This window comes from Magnolia sinica, chromosome 16 (assembly GCF_029962835.1).
Source record: "Magnolia sinica isolate HGM2019 chromosome 16, MsV1, whole genome shotgun sequence".
Classification (NCBI taxonomy): Eukaryota; Viridiplantae; Streptophyta; class Magnoliopsida; order Magnoliales; family Magnoliaceae; genus Magnolia; species Magnolia sinica.
In genome coordinates, this window is record NC_080588.1 from 33,758,450 (window position 1) to 33,782,031 (window position 23,582).

At 43.8% G+C, this 23,582-nt stretch overlaps 2 protein-coding genes across 2 annotated transcripts in view; one reads left to right on the forward strand and one right to left on the reverse strand.

Annotated features, from left to right (window-relative positions):
- The first annotated feature begins 4,542 nt into the window (after positions 1-4,542).
- LOC131228795 (uncharacterized) lies at positions 4,543-7,367 on the forward strand. Its single transcript, XM_058224657.1, has 4 exons — positions 4,543-4,792; positions 4,891-5,292; positions 5,404-6,067; positions 6,617-7,367. The coding sequence occupies exons 1-4, from the start codon at positions 4,543-4,545 to the stop codon at positions 7,365-7,367; spliced, it is 2,067 nt and encodes a 688-aa protein (XP_058080640.1).
- Positions 7,368-10,295: 2,928 nt separating this feature from the next.
- Positions 10,296-23,582, reverse strand: part of LOC131229720 (xylan glycosyltransferase MUCI21-like) — a 29,202-nt gene continuing 15,915 nt past the window's right edge. The window contains exon 2 of the mRNA XM_058225717.1: positions 10,296-11,581. Coding sequence (XP_058081700.1) covers positions 10,365-11,581 — 1,217 coding nt within the window. The 3' untranslated portion in view covers positions 10,296-10,364. The remainder of the gene's footprint in view (positions 11,582-23,582) is intronic.

Sequence of the window (23,582 nt, forward strand, 5' to 3'; positions counted from 1 at the left end):
TATGGGCAACCTCTTGTTTATTCTAAATGTAAATAAAAATTTTCCTTTATGCTGACTTTTCCATTCTACGTTTATCTACTAGCTCTAATAAAAGAAAAATACATTCTACGTTTATCTACTAGCTCTAATAAAAGAAAAATATCATATATGAAATTTGACTCTTTTTAGGTTAACACACGGGTTTTTGGGAAACGAGTCATATGCTCGGGTCCTGAAAACACAGGGCATTACACGCGATGTAGGAATAATCTCGGTGAGACCGAGGTCAAATCCACAGGGAGTAATCTTGTGTATTTATTCTTAGAGTAATTAGAATCAAAACTAGGAAAAGATCTAATTAACCTAACTCGGGAAAGCAGAGAGTAATTGTGAGATGATGAATTTAGAAACTTAAGAATTTAAAGGTGGGAAACTAGGGTTTTTAGGGATTCGCTTGCAGCTATTAAGATGTTTTCTTATTCAATTCAAGGCACTCAATTGGAATTGGAGTCCTATCTTATCCAATTTGGAAGATATTCAATAAGATAAGATTTGAACTTCCATTGACCTAATTCTCAACGGATGAAAGTTGTGAAGATTGGAAGTGATTCCATCACCTAACCATGCCCAGGAGACTATGGTAGACAACAGGGTATACCGATCCAATAACCAACATGGGAGAATTGTGAAAAATAGAGGGGATTCCATCACTCATTGATGCCCAAGGGACGATGGAGAACAACAGGATTTCCTATTTTCACAAACTCCAAATAGAAAAAGAAGATACTTCAAGCTATTGCAAATCCATTGTAATTTAAGTCACAACAAACCATTAAATACTAAAAGTATTCCTTAAATATCAAACTAGAATCAAAGGAGTTCAACGATAACAAGAATCAAACAAGAAAAACATCTCAACCACGCTACAAGCTTCACCCCTTAGCCCTAGCTAAGGGATCTAGCCAACCATAGACATGATTGTATTAAAAACCCTAGAAGAAAGCATGAAAAACTAAGGAGAAGGGAAGAAGAACTCTTGGGAAGCTGCTCCACCCTTTTGCTCTACTTCTCCAAATGTTAGATATCCTAGAAAAGTGCCTAGAAACCCCTATTTATAAGCAAAGTTCCATAAAATCACAAAACCGGATCTAATTTACGCAGACTGCGTAACACCTTCGATGTCATCGAACACCCTTTGATGTCATCGAAGGGGTTTGAATTCGAAAGTCGTGTATTTTCTTCTTTCACATTGCGTAAGTCTCTGTATTATCGAACCATCTTTCAATGTCATCGAGCTAAGCTTCGATCCATCGAATAGGTCTTCAAGTCATCGAAAATGTGTCTAAAATAGTCCAGCGAATTGCTTCAATTTCTTCAATAAATTCGATGTCATCGAGCAGTCTTCGATGTCATCGAACACCTTCCTTCAAGTCATCGAACATGTCTTCGATTAATCGAGAAAAACACCCAATATGTCTAGCAACCAACTCAATTTTTTCTCATAAATTCGATGTCATCGACCAGTGTTCGATGTCATAGAACAGATTTTCAATGTCATCGAATGGTTCTCGATGACAAAGTCTTTTTTATTTCTGCGCTTATTCTTTCGACTTCCTTTATTTTCTACTTAGTTTCTTAGATTTTGGGGTTTTGAAATCTTCAATCTTGATCTCCGAAGATCCATTCTTTGCTTTGGTGACTTTTGAGCACTAAATCCATGCTTTTAGCATTCTTTTCATTCCAAGCTCTTAAATTCACCTTGCAATACAAACACATGTAAAATATACCATTAAGTCATATTATATTTGTAAAACCAAGAAATAAATGGGAGATAATATGCAATATTTGACCCTCAACACACAACCAACCATAAGAGAATTGAGAAGAGTAGGTAGGATTTCATTACCTAACCATGCCCATGGGACGATGGTGAACAACAAGATTTCTTAATTTCACAATCTCAATACATGAAAAGAACATACTCAAAGTGATCGCAGATCTATTGTAATTTGAGTCACAACAAACCATTAAAAACTGAAAGTATTTCTTAAATATCAAACTAGAATCAAAGATAGTTCAACTTAAATATGAATCAAAGCAATAAAAAACATCTCATCACGCTACAAGCTTCACCTCTTAACCCTAGCTAAGAGGTTTAGCCAACCATAGACATGATTGAACTAAAATCTCTTAAAAAAAGCATATAAACTACTAAGTAAAGGGGAGAAAAAGTCTTGGTGATGAATTCTCCATGCTTTTACTCCACTCCTCAAACCCTATAAGATACATAGGGATGCCCTGAGGACTCCTATTTATAGTTGTGCATCACCTCTTTTTGCACCGAGTTGGAAAATTCCAGAAACCGCCTCAAATTTACGCAGTCCGCATAACATCTGCGTAACCCTCAACTGGTCGAGGACAGCCTTTGACTAGTTGAGGGTCGCCTTCAACTGGTCGAGGATCTCCTTCAATTGGTCGAGGATAACAGGAATTTAGAGGATTTTGTTGCTGGAGATCGAGTCGAGGAATCTTCGACTGGTTGAAGATGGGCTTAAACTAGTCGAAGGATGTAGATTTTTAGGATTCCTTTTCTTCACTTCAAGTCTTCAATGCTCTTTATACCTCACTTGGTTTTCTTCGATCTTTGGCATGTGAATTCTTCATTTTTGGTCTCATAAGATTCATCTTGGCTTTGGTGATTCGTGAGCATTAAATCCATACTTTTAGCATCCTTTTCAATCCAAGCTCTTAAATTCACCTTGCAACACAAACATGATTAAAATAGAACATTAAGCATTATCATGTTCATAAAACCAAGTAATAAATGGGGGATTATATGTAATATTTGACCCTTAACAATCACCATCCGACATGCTCATAGGTTTTGTTTCCGAGAATGCCTTGCTTAACCCTTGACCTTTCGCTGCCACAAAATAAAATTGTTCTTCCCATCAAATTTCTATATATCAAATTTTGAATCTTTCATCTTTGTTGAATCCCGAATGTCCAACCTGACACTCTGATACCACTTTCATGTGAGTAAACTAGCTTTAATCCCGAGCCAAAAACAAACCCAGATTAACCCTAGGTGTGAAAATTTTGCATCTAACACCACTGCCAATATGTGTGCTTCGCGGAAGTACATACAACGAAGATAGAATAATAACAATAAAGCATAATAACCAAACAATCAAGCAAGCAACCACATAACACAAGATATTTAACATGGAAAACCCTTGCGGGGAAAAATAAGGCACAAAGTGATAGAGATCCACTATAATCAAAATTTTAAAGTACACCACTCACCTTCTTTAGTTCAAAATCACTCAATCAGCCCTTGTGATGCGCACCTCTAGGAAGCCCTACGTCCCTTGAGAAAATCCCTTTTTCAAGCCCCTACAAGTGTAGAAACCTTCTCCCTTAGCAAAACCTTTGCCCCTTGAGAGAAAACACTTGTATTAAGAAAACTCTAATCTAAATCGAACTTAAATACCCTTATTTTCACAAATCCGTGCAAAATTGACGATCGCACCACGGTTGACTGTTAACATCACGGTGATTCACGACTGACCCTGACTTTCCACGGTCGACCGTGAACATCACATCGTGTCACGGTCGACCATACTGCCCTATGAGGTAGAATCCAAGGCATCATACACAACAAGCTCAACTAATAGATTTCTTACTCTATGCTGGGGATCTTCTGTTAATGACTTGGACTCGCCTTCTTTGGTAAGCTCAACTCACTAACAGATGATCTCCATTATGCAGCTAGAAATTTATTAGTTAAGCCCTATACTAAATTTACATTTTTTTTCATAGAGCTCGTGTAGGCTACTGCTTTCTCTTCCTTGTGTAATTTTGTAGGACCTACAGTAGCGGAAATATCCACCACTATCAGTTACATTTGGGGCGAGCTGTAGGGATCGTTGCTGTATTTTAATGGAATAATGTACCAGTGGATATTTCTTCCACAATAATTTTACAAACAATAGCCAATGGTAGGGATCACTAGTTTATTTTAATGGTATATACCGACGAATATTTTCTCCACAATAATTACAAAAAATATTGGAGGATTAGCCATCCTCCGCGGAATATATAGTGGCCGCGACAATAATAGAAGAAACTTCTTCCACCGTGGATTTTCACATATATCACGGTGGAAAAATCCACCCCTATGGGACATTAACAGTTGGTTAAATTCCCCATGCTCGGGACCACCACAAAGCTCTGCGATCCCATGTTTAAGGAGTCACCACCATTTTCTAAAATGTGCTAAAATGTTAGTATGGAAGTCCAGCTATAAAAGTTAGCATTGTTAAACCCAGGCAGGATGGATTAACCATACCATTGTAACAAATATAGCCACATTTTTACCTTAAATTGATCAAAGAATATTATCTCAGTAATATCATGAAATTCTAAAAATCTTAGCAGTTTTATTATTATTATTATTTTATTTTTTTATGAGTTAGCTTGTTAGCACACACCCATGTCAATACACACACTCCATGTTAGCCACCCCCACTAGGGATCGATACCAAGACCTCAAGTGTTGAAATGAGGGCCAGGAAAGTGGCAATTTCAGCTATTCACTTGAACTCTGACCAGGTTGTTACCACTCAGGAGGAAGTCAAGAGTGCTGCAGTCTGGCATTTTCCCGCCCTATTCTCTGCAGGGGCGCCTTCGTCTGATGATGGACTGCTAGATTTCATCCCATCTTTGGTCACGGTTGAGGAGAACGCACTCCTACTTTCCCCTCTGTCGATCTCGGAGGTCCACCACGCGGTCCTGTCGATTCCCAGAGAAAGTGTGGCAGGGCCAGATGCCTTCACGAGATCCTTTTTCGCGGTATGTTGGGAAATAATCTGCCAAGATATCCATCAGGCTGCTCTAGCCTTCTTTCAGGGTACGCCTCTCCCCAGAGCCTTCACCACCTCTCTCATTGCCCTTATTCCGAAACAGAAGCGCCCCAATCATTTGTCGATTTCCGTCCTATTAGCTTATGCAATGTCGTCTATAAGATCTTTGCCAAGATCATTGCTTCCTGCCTGAGTAAGCTGCTCCCCTCCTTGATTTCTCTGGAGCAGGGGGCTTTTGTTCAAGGAAGATCAATTGCGGAAAACATTACGCTTTCGCAAGAGCTCATCCAGGACATTAGCAAAAGAGTTAGGGGTGGCAATATTGTTCTCAAATTGGACAGGGAGAAAGCCTACGATAGAGTGGACTGGTTCTTCCTAAAGTGCGTCCTCCAGTGGTTTGGCTTTTCCGGGCAGTGGATTACTCTAGTCGAGAGGTGTTGGAAAAATAGTTAGTTCTCGGTTCTCGTGAATGGGGAAGTCGGCGGTTTCTTCAAGTCCTCCCGTGGTCTCCGCTAAGGAGACCCGCTTTCTCCTTCCCTGTTTATCCTTGCGTCTGAAGTCCTAAGCCAAGGATTTAAGAGATTGGTGGAGACGGGTTCTTGTCTTCCTTGCCGTGGGCGTGGCGGTACTGTTCTAGTGTCTCACCTACTGTTTGCGGACGATACACTCCTCTTCTTGAATGGGGGCATCTGTTCCATTCGTGCGACTAAACAATTCTTGGAGCGATACCAACAGGTTTCGGGCCAGAAGGTAAATATTCAGAAAAGTTTTTTCATCCATTCTGAAGTCATGGCGCCGTCTCAGACTGCTAGCATCCGTAGGGAGTTGGGTATGAGGGCTTCAGTGGATGGCTTCACTTATCTCGGGGTCCCCATCTCAGTGGGGCATTGGAAAAAGGACGCTTTTCAACGCATTGTAGACGTAGTTGCCACCCGTATCAGTGGTTGGAAAGCGAGGCTGCTTTCAATGGCGGGCCGGCTCATTCTCGTGAACCATGTACTTACCAGCATTCCGGTTCACACGATAACAGCCACACACGTCCCTGTTTATGTGATCCACAAGCTTGAAAGCCTTTTTGCTAATTTCATTTGGGGCTGGGCAGAGGGCAAGAAAAAGTTGCATTGGCGTAGTTGGGCTGAAATCTGCGTTCCAAAGGAGGAAGGTGGGCTGGGGATCAGACGGCTTCATGATGTCATGACTGCGTTTCGTACAAAGATGGCTTGGTATATTTTACACAAAGCGGATCAGAAATTATGAGGTCAGTTTATGCAAGGCAGATACAACTAGGATATCCAATCTTTGAGCTCGGGTTCTCCCTCCTCAGTGTCGTCGTCGCTATAGAAGCGCATCAGACTATACCTCCATTCAGTTGCTACATCGACTCAGTGGTACATTGGTGACGGTTGCATAAATCTATGGGCCTCTAACTGGTCAGGTCTGGGGCCCCTGCGGGACAGGCTCCTTGATGGGGTGCCGCCAATGCTCTCTGATATGCAGGTCCGTGAATTCTCGGGTCAGCTAGGTCCGCTAGCCCCTTCAGCGGTGCTGACGCTCCTTCCTCAGCAGGATCTCCACTCCATCTTTCAAGGGGGTCACTACCTTACCTCAGATCAGGATACTCCTATTTGGCCCCACTCTAAATCGGGTGTCTTCTCAGTGTCCACTGCCTGGGATATCTCTCACGCTCGTCGCCCCTGAGTCAGTTGGGGTGCCAAGATCTGGAATGCTAAAATCCCTTCCAAGATATCCTTACTTGTCTGGAGGATCATTAGGGGAGCAGTGCCGGTGGATGATGCTGTCAAAACCCGTGGGGTACAACTTGTGTCCAAATGCTACTACTGTTTTCAGGATTCCAACGACCAACCTGATATTGAAACGATTAATCACACCTTCCTATTTAGCGGCCGGGCAGCTTCGGTTTGGCGTCACTTTGCTAGGGAATATGGAGTTACCCTGTCCAGCGGCGGGTCAGTTTTGGAGCGTCTTGCAACTTGGTGGGATTCACGGGCGACAACTACAAATTCTGCTCCATTTCGGGCTATCATTCCATGTTTCATTTTGTGGGAGCTTTGGAGGGCGCGGAATTCATCCAAGTTTGACAACTCAAATCCTAGCCTGGTTTCAATCATTTTGCGCACGGCGGGGTGGGTGAACTGGATTGTAAGGACGTGGAACCTCCGAGCTCGCAACCTAGGGATAAGTAGGGATTTCTCCTCCTTGGAAATCTCTGCTCATCTGAGGGTTTTTCATGCTACTCAGGTGGTGCATTGGAAGAGGCCTTCCCCGGGTTGGGTAAAGTTGAATGTAGACGGTTCGTCTCGTGGAAATCCTGGAATGGCTGGAAGTGGAGGGGTGTACAAAGGAGAGAATGGCGATCTAAGGTTTGCTTTCTCAGCTAGCTATGGAATGGCGTCGAATACTTGGGCTGAATTGAGGGCAGTCCATGATGGCCTTACCCTCTGCTTTCAACAGGGGTTGACGAAAATTGTTGTGGAGTCTGACTCCTTATTGGTGGTGAACTAGCTGACGGGTACTTCTCAACCGAGCTGGAGATGCAAATACTGGATTTCAAGAATTCATTCTCTCACCACAAATGGCCAGATTACGTTTAGTCACGTCTACAGAGGGGGGAACGAACCAGCGGATCGGATGGCTAAAGGGGGTAGTTCCGAACAAGCTTCGTCCTTTTTTTCCTCTCTTTCGGATCTCCCTCAGGTTGTTAGAGGATTGCTCCTTCTGGATAGAGTGGGTCTTGGGTTGATCCGTTAACGTGGTTTTAGGTGGACGCGGATTTCCTGCGAAAGCCTTTCGCAGGAAGTTCCTGCGCAAGGATGCTGGGTGGGGTCCGTCGACATGTTTTTGATAAATCCAATCCGTCCATCCGTTTTTTGAGATCATTTAAGGACTTGGTATAAAAAATTAGGTGTATATAGACTAAAGTGGGACACACGAGAGGAAACAGTGATCATTCAGTGAGCACCGTTGAAGCATTCTTATGCCCAAAAAATTATTGTATCAGTCTATATTTTTCGTTTTTTCACTTCATCCCATTGACAATGACCTTATAAAGGGTTTAGATAACATATAAACATCAAGGTGGAGACTGAGAAGATTTCAACGGTAGAAATTTCTTTCCCTAATTTTCCCTCTCGTGTGACCCACTTGAGCTTTTTATCGGCCTCATTTTTTGTCGCACGCCCTAAAATGAGATCTCAAAACGGATGGACGGAATGGATTTCTCACATACATTGTAGTGGGCCCCACCCCGATCCTTGCGCAGGAACTTCCTACGAAAGGCTTTCGCAGGAAATCCGCGTTCGTTTTAGGTGATGTTTGTCTGTGGGGTGGGGCGTCGTCTTCGTGATGGCTTCTGTATATCTTCTTTACGATAGGTGGTCGGAGTCCTTGTTTTGGTGGACTCGGGATCACCCGAAATACAGTCCCTGTAATTTTCCTTATCTGAATGAAGCTTCTGCTTCTTTTTTTTTGCAATTTTGTTTTTTTTAAGTGTTGAAACGAGGTATCTCCACTCAATCTACCAGTTGAGCTATGGACCTGGTCTTTAACAATTCTATTATAAAAATAATTCTAATTCTAGCAGAGACAGAGAAAATCTTATTTAAAGTTGATATATGAAAGTTTATATGGTACATTAACAATTGTGAAGTTAGTTATTAATTTATAATGAATATTTAAAAATTTTATTTTCAGCATTTATTTTTTCACAGTTAATATCCTGAGAAAAACCGTCAAAATCTGAAAAATCTCTCGAGATGTTGAGGAGAACTCCCATGTATGGGACCGATCATGTTGTCTTATGCAATCCATAGGTCGAGCGAATCCAACCGTGACCATGTCATGGCCGAACAATCAGACCTATCCATTCTTAAGATGAGCACACCGAAGAAAACAATGTACAAGAACACATGCAAAAACCTCCAAATTCAAATGATGGAGCCCATAGGAATAGGATTGCGTGATTGAACGCTCACCATTAAAAACTTACTGGGAGCCACACAAGTTTTGGATCAAACTAACATTTCTGTTTTCCCTTCATCCAGGTCTATGTGACCTTATCAACAGGTTGGATGGCAAATAAACATTAATTAGATCCTAGGAAGGTTTCAAATGGTCGTTGTGTCCTGTGGTGTGGTCCAATTGAGGGTCAACACTGCTTCATTTTTTGCCTCATCACCTAAAATGATTTGGCAAAACAGATGGACGGAGTGGATATAAAATACATCATGGTGGGCCCCACAGTGCCCAAGATTGATGAAGAACATGTCAAGTATACGTTCCTGGCATGGTTGGGCTTGGGCCAAAAGGTGGACCCTACATTGACTACAACTTTTGATTTGGGTATGGTTACGGGGCACACAATCTATTAATCTTTACTGAAACGGGCCATCCAAGATAAGCCGATCCATCCGTTTCATCAAAAAACACACACTTTCAGCTCAAAATTGAATTTTAAAAAAAAAACAAAAATACTATTCTTAATAATTCTAAATTTTTTAATAATTTCTTATTTTTAAAGTTTTAGATTTTCTTTCTTTTAGAAATAACTTGTAATTATGCTAGGACTCTTCTAGCAAAAGTTTATTTGAAATTTTTATTTTCAGAAATTAAGCTTTAGAAGAGTTTTAGTAGAATTAAGATTTTTATTAGAGTTAGAAATTTGCTATTTTTGGTAATTACAAGTTTTAGTTTTTCTTTTTCTATATTAATGATGTAGCATGCACATATAGATTAGTCAATGCATCGATCAATTTTAAAATTTATATAATTTATTTTTCTATCTTCTTATTCTTTTCCTCGTGGATTCGAGGAGTCTCTGTAAGGAATCCAGAGAAGTTCCGTGAATTTGGAACAGTTACCCCCATGAGGAAGAAGGTTCTCGACCTCACGTCTTTACCTGCATCAAAGATGGTGGATGGTGTTGGGGTCACCATGCACCCAATCCAATTCCGCTCCCATGACGGTTGGGCTCATACCATCATGCTTGTACTAGCCTATTGAATGGGTTATAGGATTCCATAGACACAAGGGTGGGCCACACACACAAATAATAAGCTTATTCAAGAGATATGGTAGAGATCCTCTCTCTCTCTCAAGGATTGAATGAGGCCGATTTCAATAGGTGTCCTCATTATGCAAGGGTTGCACATGTAGGTGTCCAAAAGGGTTTGATGCCCGGCCAAAAGTTGGGCCAACCTAAACATTGGAGATTTTTGTGTGGTTATCAATTGTTTTCTATGCTGCGCCAACTTAGGCCGGATTTTTTGAGCATCCCATCATCTCGGATGGAATACACACAACTCGATCGGCGGGCCCCACATAGGTATATGCAGACGAACAGGTAAATGATTTTTATAAACAGGTGTATCACCTGCAGAATAAATTAGGAATTTTATACTATAGGAAAATAAATAAATAAAATAGAAAACATTTAATAGCAAAAGTCCAAGTGACTAACTTATCAAAATTTTGAAGAATCGTGAAGCCCCCAAAACCCTAACCCTAAAATCCCTTTTTCATGAGCCCCGTTGCATTCTGATAAGCAGCTTCCAAAAAGCTCCTAACTCTATTCAAATCCAATCTAACATCTTGTTTCTTCAAATAAATGCTATCCGTGTAAGACCATCCCTTCTTCACTACAGCTCTGGGGTTCCTCAACACCACGTCATCCTTTCCATATTTATCTGACAAGCTACTCTCATCTACTCTGATCTTGTACTCCATGTACTCTAACCCGAGTTGCTTGGCTGGCCCGCCAAAGCAGACCCTAGATGCCCATTCAAGCCCGAGCGGCACTACTTGGATCAGCACTGCACCGGGCTGAAGGAAATAGGAGTGTGTAAGCGCCGCACCGTGCACCCCAAGCATGACATGGCTCGCATTGATCAGATGGTAAGCTTCTCGCAGATTGGTGAATCGTGTTGGCTTGAAGATGGTCACCTCGAATCCCACATTCTCCGCCGTGCGTACCAAGTCCTCCTGGTTCAATATCACACGTCCGACTGTGCCTTCACGAGACACCAGCAAAAGGCGGGGGTGGGTCTTCATAGAGGAGAGTGGCAGGTGGGTTCCACCAGTAGCCATGTAAGAGTAGTCGAGGAAGGTGCGGAAGTCGAGTAGAGACTCTGAGTTGGGCATGAGGGAAGGGTTGATAGAAGCAAAGCCGTGGCTGACTAGGCCAACGGTGGCTGATGGGAAGCAATGGATGTCATTCTCTCTGTCAAGGTTAATTATCGGATGTGGGGTTAGGCCGCGTAGGAGGTCGGCGTACTTGGAGAGCCACCAATTGTGGCAGTTGGCGATGACTAGGACCGGGTAACGACCATCTGAAGTAATCAAACGGCTTGTAATGAAGAGAGGGATCAGACCATCGTTGAAGTCGTGGAACAAGTTTCCAGTGTATCCACCGTTGCTGAAGACAAGGGCCGGTGCGTTGTGGTAGACCCGGCAGGCAGTCTTGATGCTGGCAGTTGAGCTAGCGGTGACGATAGTGATCTCCTTGATGTGGGCCATGATGTTCTTTTCCCATTTGCGTGGATATGGACGGACCTTTTGAATCGTGGATTGGATTGGGATGGTTGAACCCACAACTAGGAGCGTAGAGGTTTTTGGGACCATGACTGTTGGGCCGTTGAGAGAACAAAAGTCGTAGTGAAAGTTGGAGCGGTCGCAGCTGATTGGTGATTTGGTGAGTGATGGGACCCACAATATGTCGGTTTCTGCAAGATTAAAAGCGAGCTTTTGCGTGAATGGTAACGGTAAGATATGACTCTCAAATGAGAAAAAAAATATAAAAAGTCATAAGATGCCCGATCGAATACAAAGGTTTCTGCGTTAATCTTAACAGCTTAACGTACAAATCTACGTGCGAGGACACTGTGATGCTTTAATGAAATCGAACCGTCCATCATGTATGGCCTCTCCTATTCTCCCTCTATTAATAAAAACAAGTTTAATCCAAAACTCTTTTGGCCACACTAGGTAAAATCAGGCCTAAAACGTCTAAAATCATGTGTTCTGTTCCACCAAGTTATCGAATGATATGATGTTTTTGGTGTCCATTCATCCTAGTAATTAGAAGTATTTTTCGAATGGTTTATATGGTAAATAGGAAAAAAAATGTGGGTCCCAAATACAATCTATTGGGGGAAAAATTATAACAAGTTCTTGAGTCGGCTCAAGAGTCGGAATAGTGAAGTAATGGCTCGGACTCATTGGACGCCGAGTCTGAGAAAAAGCCCAAAGTTCATAAAACGATGAATGGAGAGACATAGCTCGGATCGTGAGGTGCTCAGCCCGACTGAAGCTTGAGTGTCCTGAGCCAGAAAGCGAAACCTCTAAGAGAGGAAGTGCACCTCAAAGCTCAATCAAAGGCCTCACAGAGGAAAGCCCAAGCCGACTTAAAATTAGTTGGCCTTAGAGTTGCCCGAGCTTTAGTCCGATTTGAAGATTGAGTTGGCCAATAAAGTAGGCAAAGATTAGTTGTAAAACTTGACTCGGTACGACCATGATAAGAGTTGACCGAGCTATATCGTTCCATATCTGGAAGTTACCTAGTAAAACTCTGGATTTCTACACGAGATTTTTGGGAGATAGGTTAAAAGATCTCCGAGAATCCAGGAATATCAGGGATTACATATCTTAAGAGATCCGTAATCTGTTCTAATTACGGAAGCTTATGGGGCATAACATCATTATATATACAAAAGCCTTCACGGTAAAAGGTATGTAAATTTCTCGCCCTAAAAACTTTTAATCTAAGATGAAGGTTCTGACTTAAGCATCGGAGGGTCCCCTGGCAAAGCTAGGGTCACCTTTTTCCTTCTTCCTGTGCAGGTCCAAGGGTCATTACAGGAGCGAGCTAAAAACAACATCAACAGTTTGGCGCAGTCCGTGGGAAATGATACGAAAAGTCATTTTCTCCAAGTACTAAGTAATCTCCAATGGCAAGAACAAGGAGAATCATCCAGAACGAGCCTAGTGAGGTCCCTATCACTGGACCACCGATGACAGAAGGCCCTCCTAGTACGAATGAAGTCCAAGGGGCCCAGAACCAACCTGATAATCAATAAGGTTCTGCGGCCCACCAGATAACCTCCGTTTCGACCAGGCACACTCAATGAAATCAAGGAAATGGACGGTTTGATAAGGAGGTCTAAGAACTCAGGACCGATATAAACTACATGAAGTAAATGCTGGAATAGATCCATTGCCAACAGGTCTAGCTGCCCCAACAGGACGATGGTCAGGCGAATGCCCCACGACAATTCGTCGATCCTCAGCCCGTTGCACCACTAACGGTCCCTTAGCAAAGCCAGCATCAGGGTCCAGTTCAGTTGGTACCATCCCATATCTTCGTGACCGCCCTGCTGCCTGCCAACGATCTACGACGCGAAATAGATCGGAGGAGACGCAGCAGCCCCCGGTTGAGGGAACAGCTGATATCGACGAACCCTGGAAGGCTGGGTTGCAGGACCTATGAAAGGAAATGCGGGAGGAGATCGTAGATATGAAGCAAAACCGCTACGCCAATCAAACGGGACCCGAGGCGAAGGTGTCTCTGTTCAAGGACGAGATCATGCAAGCTCGGTTATTGGAGCGATTCTGCCTTCCTCAGATTACGCCCTTCACTAGCAAAACCGATCCAACCATGCACATCGAGTCCTTTTGGACCTATATGGAATTGCACGATGCCTCAAACACCATGATGTGTTGGGCCTTTTCTCCCACTTTGGCCGATGTAGCTCAGCTCTGGTTCAAATAGTTGAAACCAAAATCCATTAGCTCATTTACCGAGCTCAGGGACGCTTTCCTCGCCAATTTCATTGATGGGAAGAAAATTAAAGTCATCTGCACATCTAAACAATATAATTCAAAAAGAAGGAGAGCTACTTAAGGATTATATCAAACGCTTCAATTTCGAGTCGCTCTAAGTCCGGAAGCATTCGGACGAGACATCCCTCAATTTCATCATGCAAGGTGTCAGAGACAGGCTATTTCTTGCATCCCTGGACAAGAACCCGCCCACTACTTTGGCTGAATTCATGGCTCGATCGGATAAATACGCGGATATTGAAGAAACCCGAATCCTGCGCGAGGCCGCTCAAGTCAGCAAAAAAAGAAGTTGACTCGGCCAGTGGTAAGAAGTGTAAGGATGATCGGTCCCGCGATGAACGTAGGTCGGGTAACCCGCCTGACCATAAGTTTTCGATGTACACTCCGCTCAACAAGCCGCAGGAGCAAGTATTGATGAAAATCAAGGGCGAAGGATTTGTCAACTAGCTAGATAAACTACGGAGCAATCCGAACCGACGGAATAAGAGTAAGTACTGCCATTTCCATCGTGATCATGAACATAACATGAGTGACTGCTACAATCTAAAATAGGAGATTGAGAGGCTCATCCGAGAGGGCCATCTCAGCGAACACGTTGACCTATAAGCCAGAACCACGGAAGAACGCCCGAACAATAACCGGCCCACTGAGGATATTCGAACTATTATCGGTAGTCATTTGGGTGGAGGCGACTTAAATAATGCTCGAAAGAACCATACAAGAAATGTTGGCCGACCTGAGTTCGAAATTATGGTTCTAGCTCGGGCTTCGAAGGAAAAAAAGGTCGAGAAGTACAGTATAGCATTCACCGAGGAAGATGCAAGAGACATTCATCACCCGCATGATGACGCTCTAGTCATCACTGTCACTATCGCCAACCGCCGAGTCTTCAGAGTCCTCGTCGACACAGGTTCATCTGATAATGTGCTGTTTACGCAAGCGTTCAACAAGATGGGCACCAAACGATCAACCCTAAGGCCTGTAAGGACTTTGTTGATCGAATTCTCAGGCAAACAGATTCTTCCCAAAGGAGCAATTCGGCTCCCGCTCACTACCGGGGATACGCCGAATCAAGTTACTGCTATGATCGACTTTCTAGTAGGCAATCAGTCTTCGGTTTATAATGTTATTCTCGGTCGACCTTCTCTCTGTCAACTCTGAGCCATCGTCTTAAGTTATCACCTGTCCATGAAGTTTTCAACTGAGAGTGGCGTCAGGATGGTAAAAGGAGACCAGCATGATGCTCGGCGATGTTATGTTACCGCCCTGCAAGCACCCACGGAGATTACAACGATCGAGACCCTGGATCCGTGTGATGAATCTCTCGGCTGCGGCCAGCCCATGGAAGACCTCATCCAGGTGCCATTGAATGAGTCGGACCTCTCAAAGACCGTCCGGATTAGCTCGTCCCGAATAACGCCAGTAAAGGAGAAGTTGGTAGCCTTGCTCCACCAATACGCCGACATTTTTGCGTGGACTCATGAAGACATGTCGGGCATTGATTCTTTGGTCATGGCTCACCGCCTCAATATCGACCCGACTTACAAGCCGATCCATCAAAAACGATGAGCACTCGGCCCTGAGAGATACGCCATAATCGAGGAAGAGGTTAGAAAACTCCTCAAAGCCAACTTCATTGAAGAAATATATTGTCCCGAATGGGTGGCTAATGTTGTATTGGTTAAGAAGGCTAATAGGAAGTGGTGAGTTTGTATAGACTATATCGACTTAAACAAAGCCTGCCCTAAAGATAGTTTTTTCCTTTCTCGGATTGATCAGCTGGTTGATAGCACTGCGGGGTATGAATTACTTAGCTTTATGGATGCTTACTTTAGTTATAACCAAATTGTAATGCATCAGTCTGATAAATTAAAAACCACCTTTGTCACTGACAAAGGTCTTTATTGTTACCGAGTGATGCCGTTTGGATTGAAAAACGTTGGAGCGACCTATCAAAAATTGGTCAACAAAATGTTCGCCCAACTCATAGGGCGAACAATGGAGGTCTATATTGACGACATGCTTGTCAAGAGCATTAAAGCAACAGACCATATAGCCGATCTAGAGAAAATATTCCTCATCCTACGAAAGTATAAGATAAATCTTAACCCGAGCAAATGCGCATTTGGCGTGAGCTCGGAAAATTCTAAGGATTCTTAGTCAGCCAACGAGGAATTGAAGCTAACCTAAAAAAAAATTAAGGCTTTGCTCGACATGGAGTCCCCCAAGACAATCAAAGATATTCAACGGTTGACCAGAAGGATAGCAGTCCTAAATCGCTTCGTGTCCCGAGCTACCAACAGATGTCTCCCTTTCTTCAAACAGTTAAAGGGTCGGCAAATTGTTGATTGGACAGAGGAATGCGGGTGCCCTCCAGCAACTCAAAAAATATTTAGGATCGCCGCCATTGCTTTATAAGCCCAAGCCAGGCGAGCCTCTACTGATTTATCTAGCAGTATCTGACGCGACCATAAGCTCGGCCCTGATCCGCAAGAATAAAGGCAAACAACTCCCCGTCTACTATATCAACAAGGCTCTCGTCTCAACGGAGACAAGGTATCCAACCATAGAAAAAGTGGTCTTGACACTAGTTATATCATCCCGACGCCTACGGCCATACTTCTAGGCTCACTCGATCATCGTCATGACCGACCAACCTCTATGCCAGATACTATAAAAACCAGAGGCTTCAGGGTAACTCACGAAATGGGCGATCGAACTCAGTGAATTCGACATCCATTACAATCCTCGAGTAGTGATTAAGGGACAAGCCGTGGCAGACTTTCTCGTCGAAGTCGCAGTGCAAACTGAAATATTTTCCACTGACCTGGAGGCATCATCCGATCACTCCCCTCCCACCCAGCCCGTTTGGTCTCTTTATGTGGATGACTCATCTAAATCTAAGGCAAGCGAGGCAGGGGTAGTTCTGGAGACTCCTGATCACACGGTCATTCAATATGCCTTGAGACTTCGATTTCAAGCTTTCAATAACACAGTAAAATACGAAGCCCTGCTCCTAAGTCTCCGGCTAGCAGCTAACTTAGGGGTCACTCATCTAAACGTGTACAACAACTCCCAATTGGTTGTCAACCAGATAGCAGATATATATCAGGCTAGGAAGGAGAGGCTAAAAGCCTATCTTACGAAAGCCAGAGAGATGATCGTCGGGTTCCACCAATGTTCTCTTACCCGGATCCCGAGGGCTGAGAATGCCAAAGCTGACCTCCTAGCGAAGCTCGCTTCAGCCAACGAAGATGATATCTCTAGGTCCGTTCCTATTGAATTCGTGGTCGAGCCAAGTGTGGGGGGAACTGAACCTTTGGCCCTGTTCCCTATCAATTTCGAACCATCTTAGGTCGACCCAATTGTCAAATACCTTGAGACTGGCAAACTCCTTCATGATCATGCTGAGGCTCGATGACTAAAGAATCGCACCGCCCGCTACACCATGCTTAACGAAGTGCTATATAAGAAAGGATATTACGCACCCCTTCTGCAATGCCTGAAACGGAGTGAAGCCAACTACGTTCTGTATGAGATTTATGAAGGCATCTACGGTAATCACTTGGGCAGCTGATCCCTAGCCCACAAGGTTATTCGGCAAGGATATTATTGGCTGACCATTCAGTAAGATGCCCGAAAACTCGTCCATGGTTGCAATAAATGCTAGAGGTTTGCCACCATCCCTCGACAACTGCCTAAGGAGCTGAAGCCAATGGCCGGACCTTGGCCTTTTGCCTAATGGGGAATCGATATTATCGGACCATTCCCTTTAGGGAAGGGTCAGACTAAGTTCGTCGTCATCGCCGTCGATTATTTCACCAAGTGGGCTGAAGCCGAGCCCCTAGCTAAGATAACCGAGCAGAAGATCACAGACTTTGTTTGGAAAAACATCTTCTGTCGGTTCGGGGTACCTCGAACTATTGTCTCCAACAATGAGAAACAGTTCAACGACAAGCAGTACCAGGAAATGTGTCAAAATCTCAGAATCAAGAACGTTTACTCATCCCTGCATCATCCACAAGCTAACGGCCAGGTCAAAGCCATTAACAAGGTTATAAAGCAGTACCTTTGGACTAAGCTAGACCGAGCCAAAGAGGCATGGGCTGAAGAACTTTCTAAAGTTCTTTGGGCATACCGAACTACAGCTTAGACCACGACAAGAGAAACTCCATTTTCACTAGCATATGGCTCAGAAGCGATCGTCCCTATGGAGATCGGCCTACCTACCACCCAAGTAAGTTCGTTCAATGAGCAAGACAATGAGGAGCTGTCGGCCCTCAACCTCGATCTCCTAGATGAAATCAGAGAGTTGGCTCGACTTTGGACAACCGCCTATCAACGATTGGTATCCCGATCCTACAATGCTAGAGTCAAAGTCACGCGATTCCGAGCAGGTGACTTGGTCCTCCGAAGAACTTTTCAGAATACCAAGGAAAGCAGTGTAGGAACGTTGGGTCCCAATTGGGAGGGTCCTTACGTGATTGCAAATACTGTTCGACCAAGTACTTACTGACTAAAAGACCTAAAAGGGCAGCTCCTGCCCCATCCTTGGAATGTCGAGCATCTCAAGATATACTATCCTTAGCTCGGCCAAAGGGGATTCTACACTCAGCCCGACTATTCTAAAAACTTAGAAGAATCGTTGAAAAGAAAATGTAAAATGCACAAATAAGTAGCGAAAAACTTATATTCATTAATCAGTAAAGTGTTACATTAGTCAGTTCATTGTTTACAATTGACAAAACAATACATGACTCGGATATCGGTTAAAGGTGGTGCTCATCGCTCTTGATATGCTCGGTCCTGAAACTTAGTATGCTCAAAGTGCCTAAAGAAAATGTGGGGAACAGAAAGGAATTTTAGTCTGCCCCAGTAACTTCAAGGCTCGACCTCACCCGAAGCACCAGGAGTTAACCCAGGAGATGCTGATGGAGCTGCATCAGGGGATGATGGAGCTACGTCAGGAGTAGTAGCAGAGGCATTATAAGTATAGGCCTCGAGGTTAGCCGTCACCTCACCAGCGGACCTTGGCTTGCCCTCGTCGAAGCCAGACAGATCTAGATGAGGGAAAGCATCTTTCATTACCTTGATGCACTCCGAGTAACCCTCTCGATAGACAAGGGTTCGCTCTTCCTCGTAGGCTGAAGATGAAAGAAACTATTTCACCGCCTCAACCTTCACAGCCGCGAGAGCGGCCTTAGTCCCTTTCACAAGCTCTTGAAGCTTCTTATAAGCCAAGGCTCACTCTGTGGCAACCTATTTAAAGGCCAACCTGGCCTCTTCCAATCGCGAGGCCACGCGCCTCTTCCAATCGTGAGGCCACGCGGTCCCTTTCCGTCATGATCGACTCAAGAGCAGTCTTTACCTTCTCGAGTTGGCCCTCCGCAAAGACAACCCGAGACTCAGCGAACGACTGCCGAGCCTCTGCTTCCAACCACCAGCGTCAGCATCTGACAGCCTAGCTTTCGCATCCCCAGCTTGCCTAGCCAAGGCAAATACCTCGGCACACACCTTTAGCATGTAAGGGGCGAACTGCACAAGAAGAAAAGCTTTTTTAGAATTAACAAAAAGAAAGTGAGGCAAAAACAATAGAAGGAAGTGGCAGCATTACCTCGAGCAACAATGTCCTGACCCTTCTGAGCGTGTTCTCCACGGAAGACGACTCCAAAAGGCCGAAAAACTCTCCCACGAACATCTATCGACTTGCTCACGGGAGGATCTCTTCAACCTTCTGGTGGAAGGCTATCCTCTCTTCCTCATCTGCTCCCGCCCTGCGCTGCTCCCTCTCCTCTGCTCTCGGAACAATGGGTGCCTTAGGCGACTCAGGCTCGGAAGCCTCCCGAGGCTGTTCAGAGGTCGACGCAACTGCCTCTACCACTACTGCCTCCGACACCGCCGCTTCCGTCACCTCTGCCACCTCCGTGCCTTCCTCGACCTTAATGGTAGCTGGGGTAGTGGGAGGAGCGGCCCTCGCCGGGCCCTTCGAGACCGCCTTATGCCTCTTCGAGGCCCGGGAGGCTGAACAGGGTGAAGGGCGAACCTGAGACAGGGGACGAAGAGTGGGCCGAGCCTCAGACATGTCTGAGTTTGAAAACCAAGCGTCAGTGCATTTATCGATAGAGTAAGAAAGAAAGAAAGAGGGGGCTAAGTCTCTCACCAGTAACAGCGGAGTCGAAGCCCCACTCGAATAGAAGCTCCGATTGGAGAAGTCTCTTACAAGATCTCCTTTCTGGATCCAAGTCTCAGAAATTTTGAATCCGAGTCGGTGAGCCCGAGTCAAGCTTCGAAGGATGCTCCGGTTTTATTAAAAGGGAGAAGTCACATCAATAACTCAACAAAGATGCAACTAAGTACAAGTAATAAATCACGTCAGCCCAACCTGTCGTGCAAAAAGCTCGAATGACGAAAGCGCGGATAGGCCCTATCTTGGTCGACTCCCATCTACTGAAGGCCCAAAATCACTTATCCCTCCAGTGCTTGTTCGATGAAGGAGGGTCAGTTTTAAAGGACTGCTGGTATTCTGCCAAGAGCAGAAGAAAAATCAACCAAGATGCTGAGTGTGTGCTCGCACTTGGTATAAGTGGAGAAATTCATTCACACTTAGCTCGGGTTGCTGCATCTTGGCATAGAGCACTGCACAACTGAACAAGTCTCTTCACCAGTTTGGCACAACCTGCCCCAAAGCTATGCAAAGACTGCCCAACAAATCCTGAGCTATCTTCTAAAGTGGCAATCGGAGACCGCATTACAGCGCAACATGAAAAATTGCAACTACCCCAGGGGAAGGTTGGTCGGGTAACTCCCTTGGCCGAGGAAGAGTCAAGATAACCGAGTCTGAAATGTGATATCCGGACTAAATTTTAGACAGCTCTTCCACTGTCATCACCGAAGGTACGGGCCCTTTAACCCGTCTTTCGGTCTCAACTTCCTCATCACCCCCCTCCTCAGGATCGGAACGACCAGAGGAGCCTTGTACAGCTGTACGCTCAGGGGGTGAGTCTAATGCCTCCATTGATGCCACCGGCCTCTCTTCCGGAGGGTCCATTACCCTCTACGAATGGCAAAATAGGAAGTCTGCCCCTCCAGAAACCTCCGCTAACAGCGAGGGTGATTCCGAAGTCGCCCAGAAGCCGCTCCCTTCACCCTCGCCGCTGTATTCTCCCTCCTTAAGGCTTGTGGAGCTAGACATTGTTAAAAGAAAAGAAAGGGAGGAAGAAGGAGCTCATCGAAAGAATCCTAAGTGCAAGAAATGAACAGCGGAGCAAGGGATTACAGTGCCAGATCTCAGAGGCAGCGAAAAGGGAAAAAGATTTAAAAAAAGGAGCGAAAGTGGTGAAAGCTCATTTAGGGAAACCCCTTTATATAAAGCTACCATGTGGCTCCAACATTAAATGAGAAGCCGAAACGATGTCTCCTCGGGTGCCCCAACTTTACACGTGGCGGGTGCCGAATACTCTGCCATGTGTCTGATCTTCATCTGCCCTAACACTGAGATGATGGTCGCTCCACTCGTGTAGTCTCAATAAACAAATTGACACATGGTCAAGCGAGGCGACGTGTCTTGGAAGCCGCGTGAACCGCCCTGCAATCAATAAATTCTTCATCATAAACTTGGCTCGAATGCAACCCGACTCAACTCTAGAATACTCCCGGACCGCCCTCAGGCAATACACGGAGTAGGGGGGCTCACTGTTGGGGGAAAAATATAACAAGTTCTTGAGTCAGCTCAAGAGTCGGAATAGTGAAGCAATGGCTCAGACTTGTTGGACGTCGAGTTCGAGATAAAGCCCAAAGTTCATAAAATGTTGAATGGAGATACGTAACTTGGATTGTGAGGTGTCTAGCCCGACTGAAGCTTGAATGTCGTGAGCCAGAAAGCGAAACCTCTATGAGAGGAAGTGCACCTCAAGGCTCAATCAAAGGCCCCACAGTGGAAAGCCCAAGCCGACCTAAGATTAGTTGGCCTTAAAGCTGCCCGAGCTTTAATCCGATTCAAAGATTGAGTCGGCCAATAAAGTAGGCGGAGATTAGCTGTAAAACTTGCCTCGATACGACCATGATAAGAGTCAGCCGAGCTATATCGTTCCATAGCTAGAAGTTACCTAGTAAAACTTTGGATTTCTACTTGAGATTTTCGGGAGATAGGCTAAAAGATCTTCGAGAATCTGGGAATATCAAGGATTACAGATCTTAAGAGATCCGTAATCTGTTCTAATTACGAAAGCTTATGGGGCACAACATCATTATATATACAAAAGCCTTCATAGTAAAAGTTATGCAAATTTCTCACCCTAAAAACCTTTAATCTAAAACCCAGGTTCTGACTTAAGCATTGAAGGGTCCCGTGGCAAAGCCAGGGTCACCTTTTTCCTTCTTCTTGTGTAGGTCCAAGGGTCATTACGAGAGCGAGCCGAAAACATCATCAACACAATCCAGAAGGTTTTTAATGGTGCTTCAATATCCTAACTATCTCCTTTGTGGCCCACCTGAATTTTGGATCAGTCGGATTAATTACTGTGCAGGAGAGCCTTACGGACCTCGATTGGATGTCATGAAAACATCAAAATGAGCCCCACAAATTCATTTGTAGGTGAAGCTTATCCTATAAATGTTTGATCTACTTTGGCAATGTCATAGATGGTACCTATTATCTCACTTCGTTGAACTGTGTGTAAATGGAATCAATCCTAGATTAAGTGCCCCTATTTCTAGCAACATCTCAATTCCTTGTGTACCTAATCAAGTGGGTGATCTTACCTGTACTTATTTTTCTTTTGTTTACACTACCTTATTGAGTTTAACTTCAATTGTATATAATATTAATGTAAGTTGTTTTCGATTTATATATTTATAGTAAATGTTTTATTTGAGCTTTACGTACATTTTAAATTTCTAGTATTAATGAATTATTTTTGAGTTATAATATGGACATGATGATGAATCAGATACATGCTAAGGTTATGTTGAAATGAAGTGTTGATGAATTGATTATGCGTTTATGTTATGTTGGAAAAGAAGAAGGTTTATTTGAATTTATTTGAATTGAATTAATGCATTTCATTACACTTAGATATAGCACGGGTTGTACTATCCTTGGATAAAAAATGAACATGATGCTCTGCCCTGGAATTCCTAAAAGTATATGTACAAGTGCCTTACCTTGGAAGATCTGAAATGAACACGGTTCTCTACCTTGGATTCCCTAAAAGCCACATTACATAAATTTACTTTTTTTTTTTATATTGTGACCACTACATGCATTATATATATATATATATATATATATATATATATATATATATATATATATATATATATATGGAAAAAGTACTATATGCTCGACCGTATTATACCTTCTATAAGGTCGAGTGCTAGCGGCATGTTATTCGTCGGATGGTGAAAATTTTAAACAAACCGAGAAATTTTATAGGGCCGCAAGGAATTTATGTGCGAGCCTTTCGTTGTTGGAAGATCGTGTGCTAGGATTTTGTGTGGGGTCCATTATGATGTTTGTGATAAATCCAACCTGTCCATCCATTTTTCAAAATCATTTTAGGACATGCAACCAAAAATGAGGAGGATCCAAATATTAAATGGGCCACCTGAGAGGAAACAGTGGGGATTTAGTGACCACCGCTGAAACATTCATATGAATACAAAAGTTTTGTATTGGTTTACGTTCATGGTGTTTTCATTTCATATCAGTGAAAATGACCTTATAAATAGTTTGGATGGAATATAAACACCAAGGTGGAGCCTAGGAAGGTTTCAACGGTAAGCATTCCTTTTCTGCAGTGTTTCATCTCGTATGACTCACTTGAATTTTGGATCCTCCTCATTTTTGGTATAATGTCCTAAAATGATATCTAAAAACGAATGGAC

Coding starts and splice junctions, on each gene's coding strand:
- LOC131228795 (XM_058224657.1), top strand. CDS start 4,543: ATGAGGGCCAGGAAAGTGGCAATTTCAGCTATTCACTTGAACTCTGAC. Junction 4,793..4,890: donor CCTGTCGATTCCCAGAGAAA/GTGTGGCAGGGC, acceptor GCCTTCTTTCAG/GGTACGCCTCTCCCCAGAGC. Junction 5,293..5,403: donor CGAGAGGTGTTGGAAAAATA/GTTAGTTCTCGG, acceptor TTGCGTCTGAAG/TCCTAAGCCAAGGATTTAAG.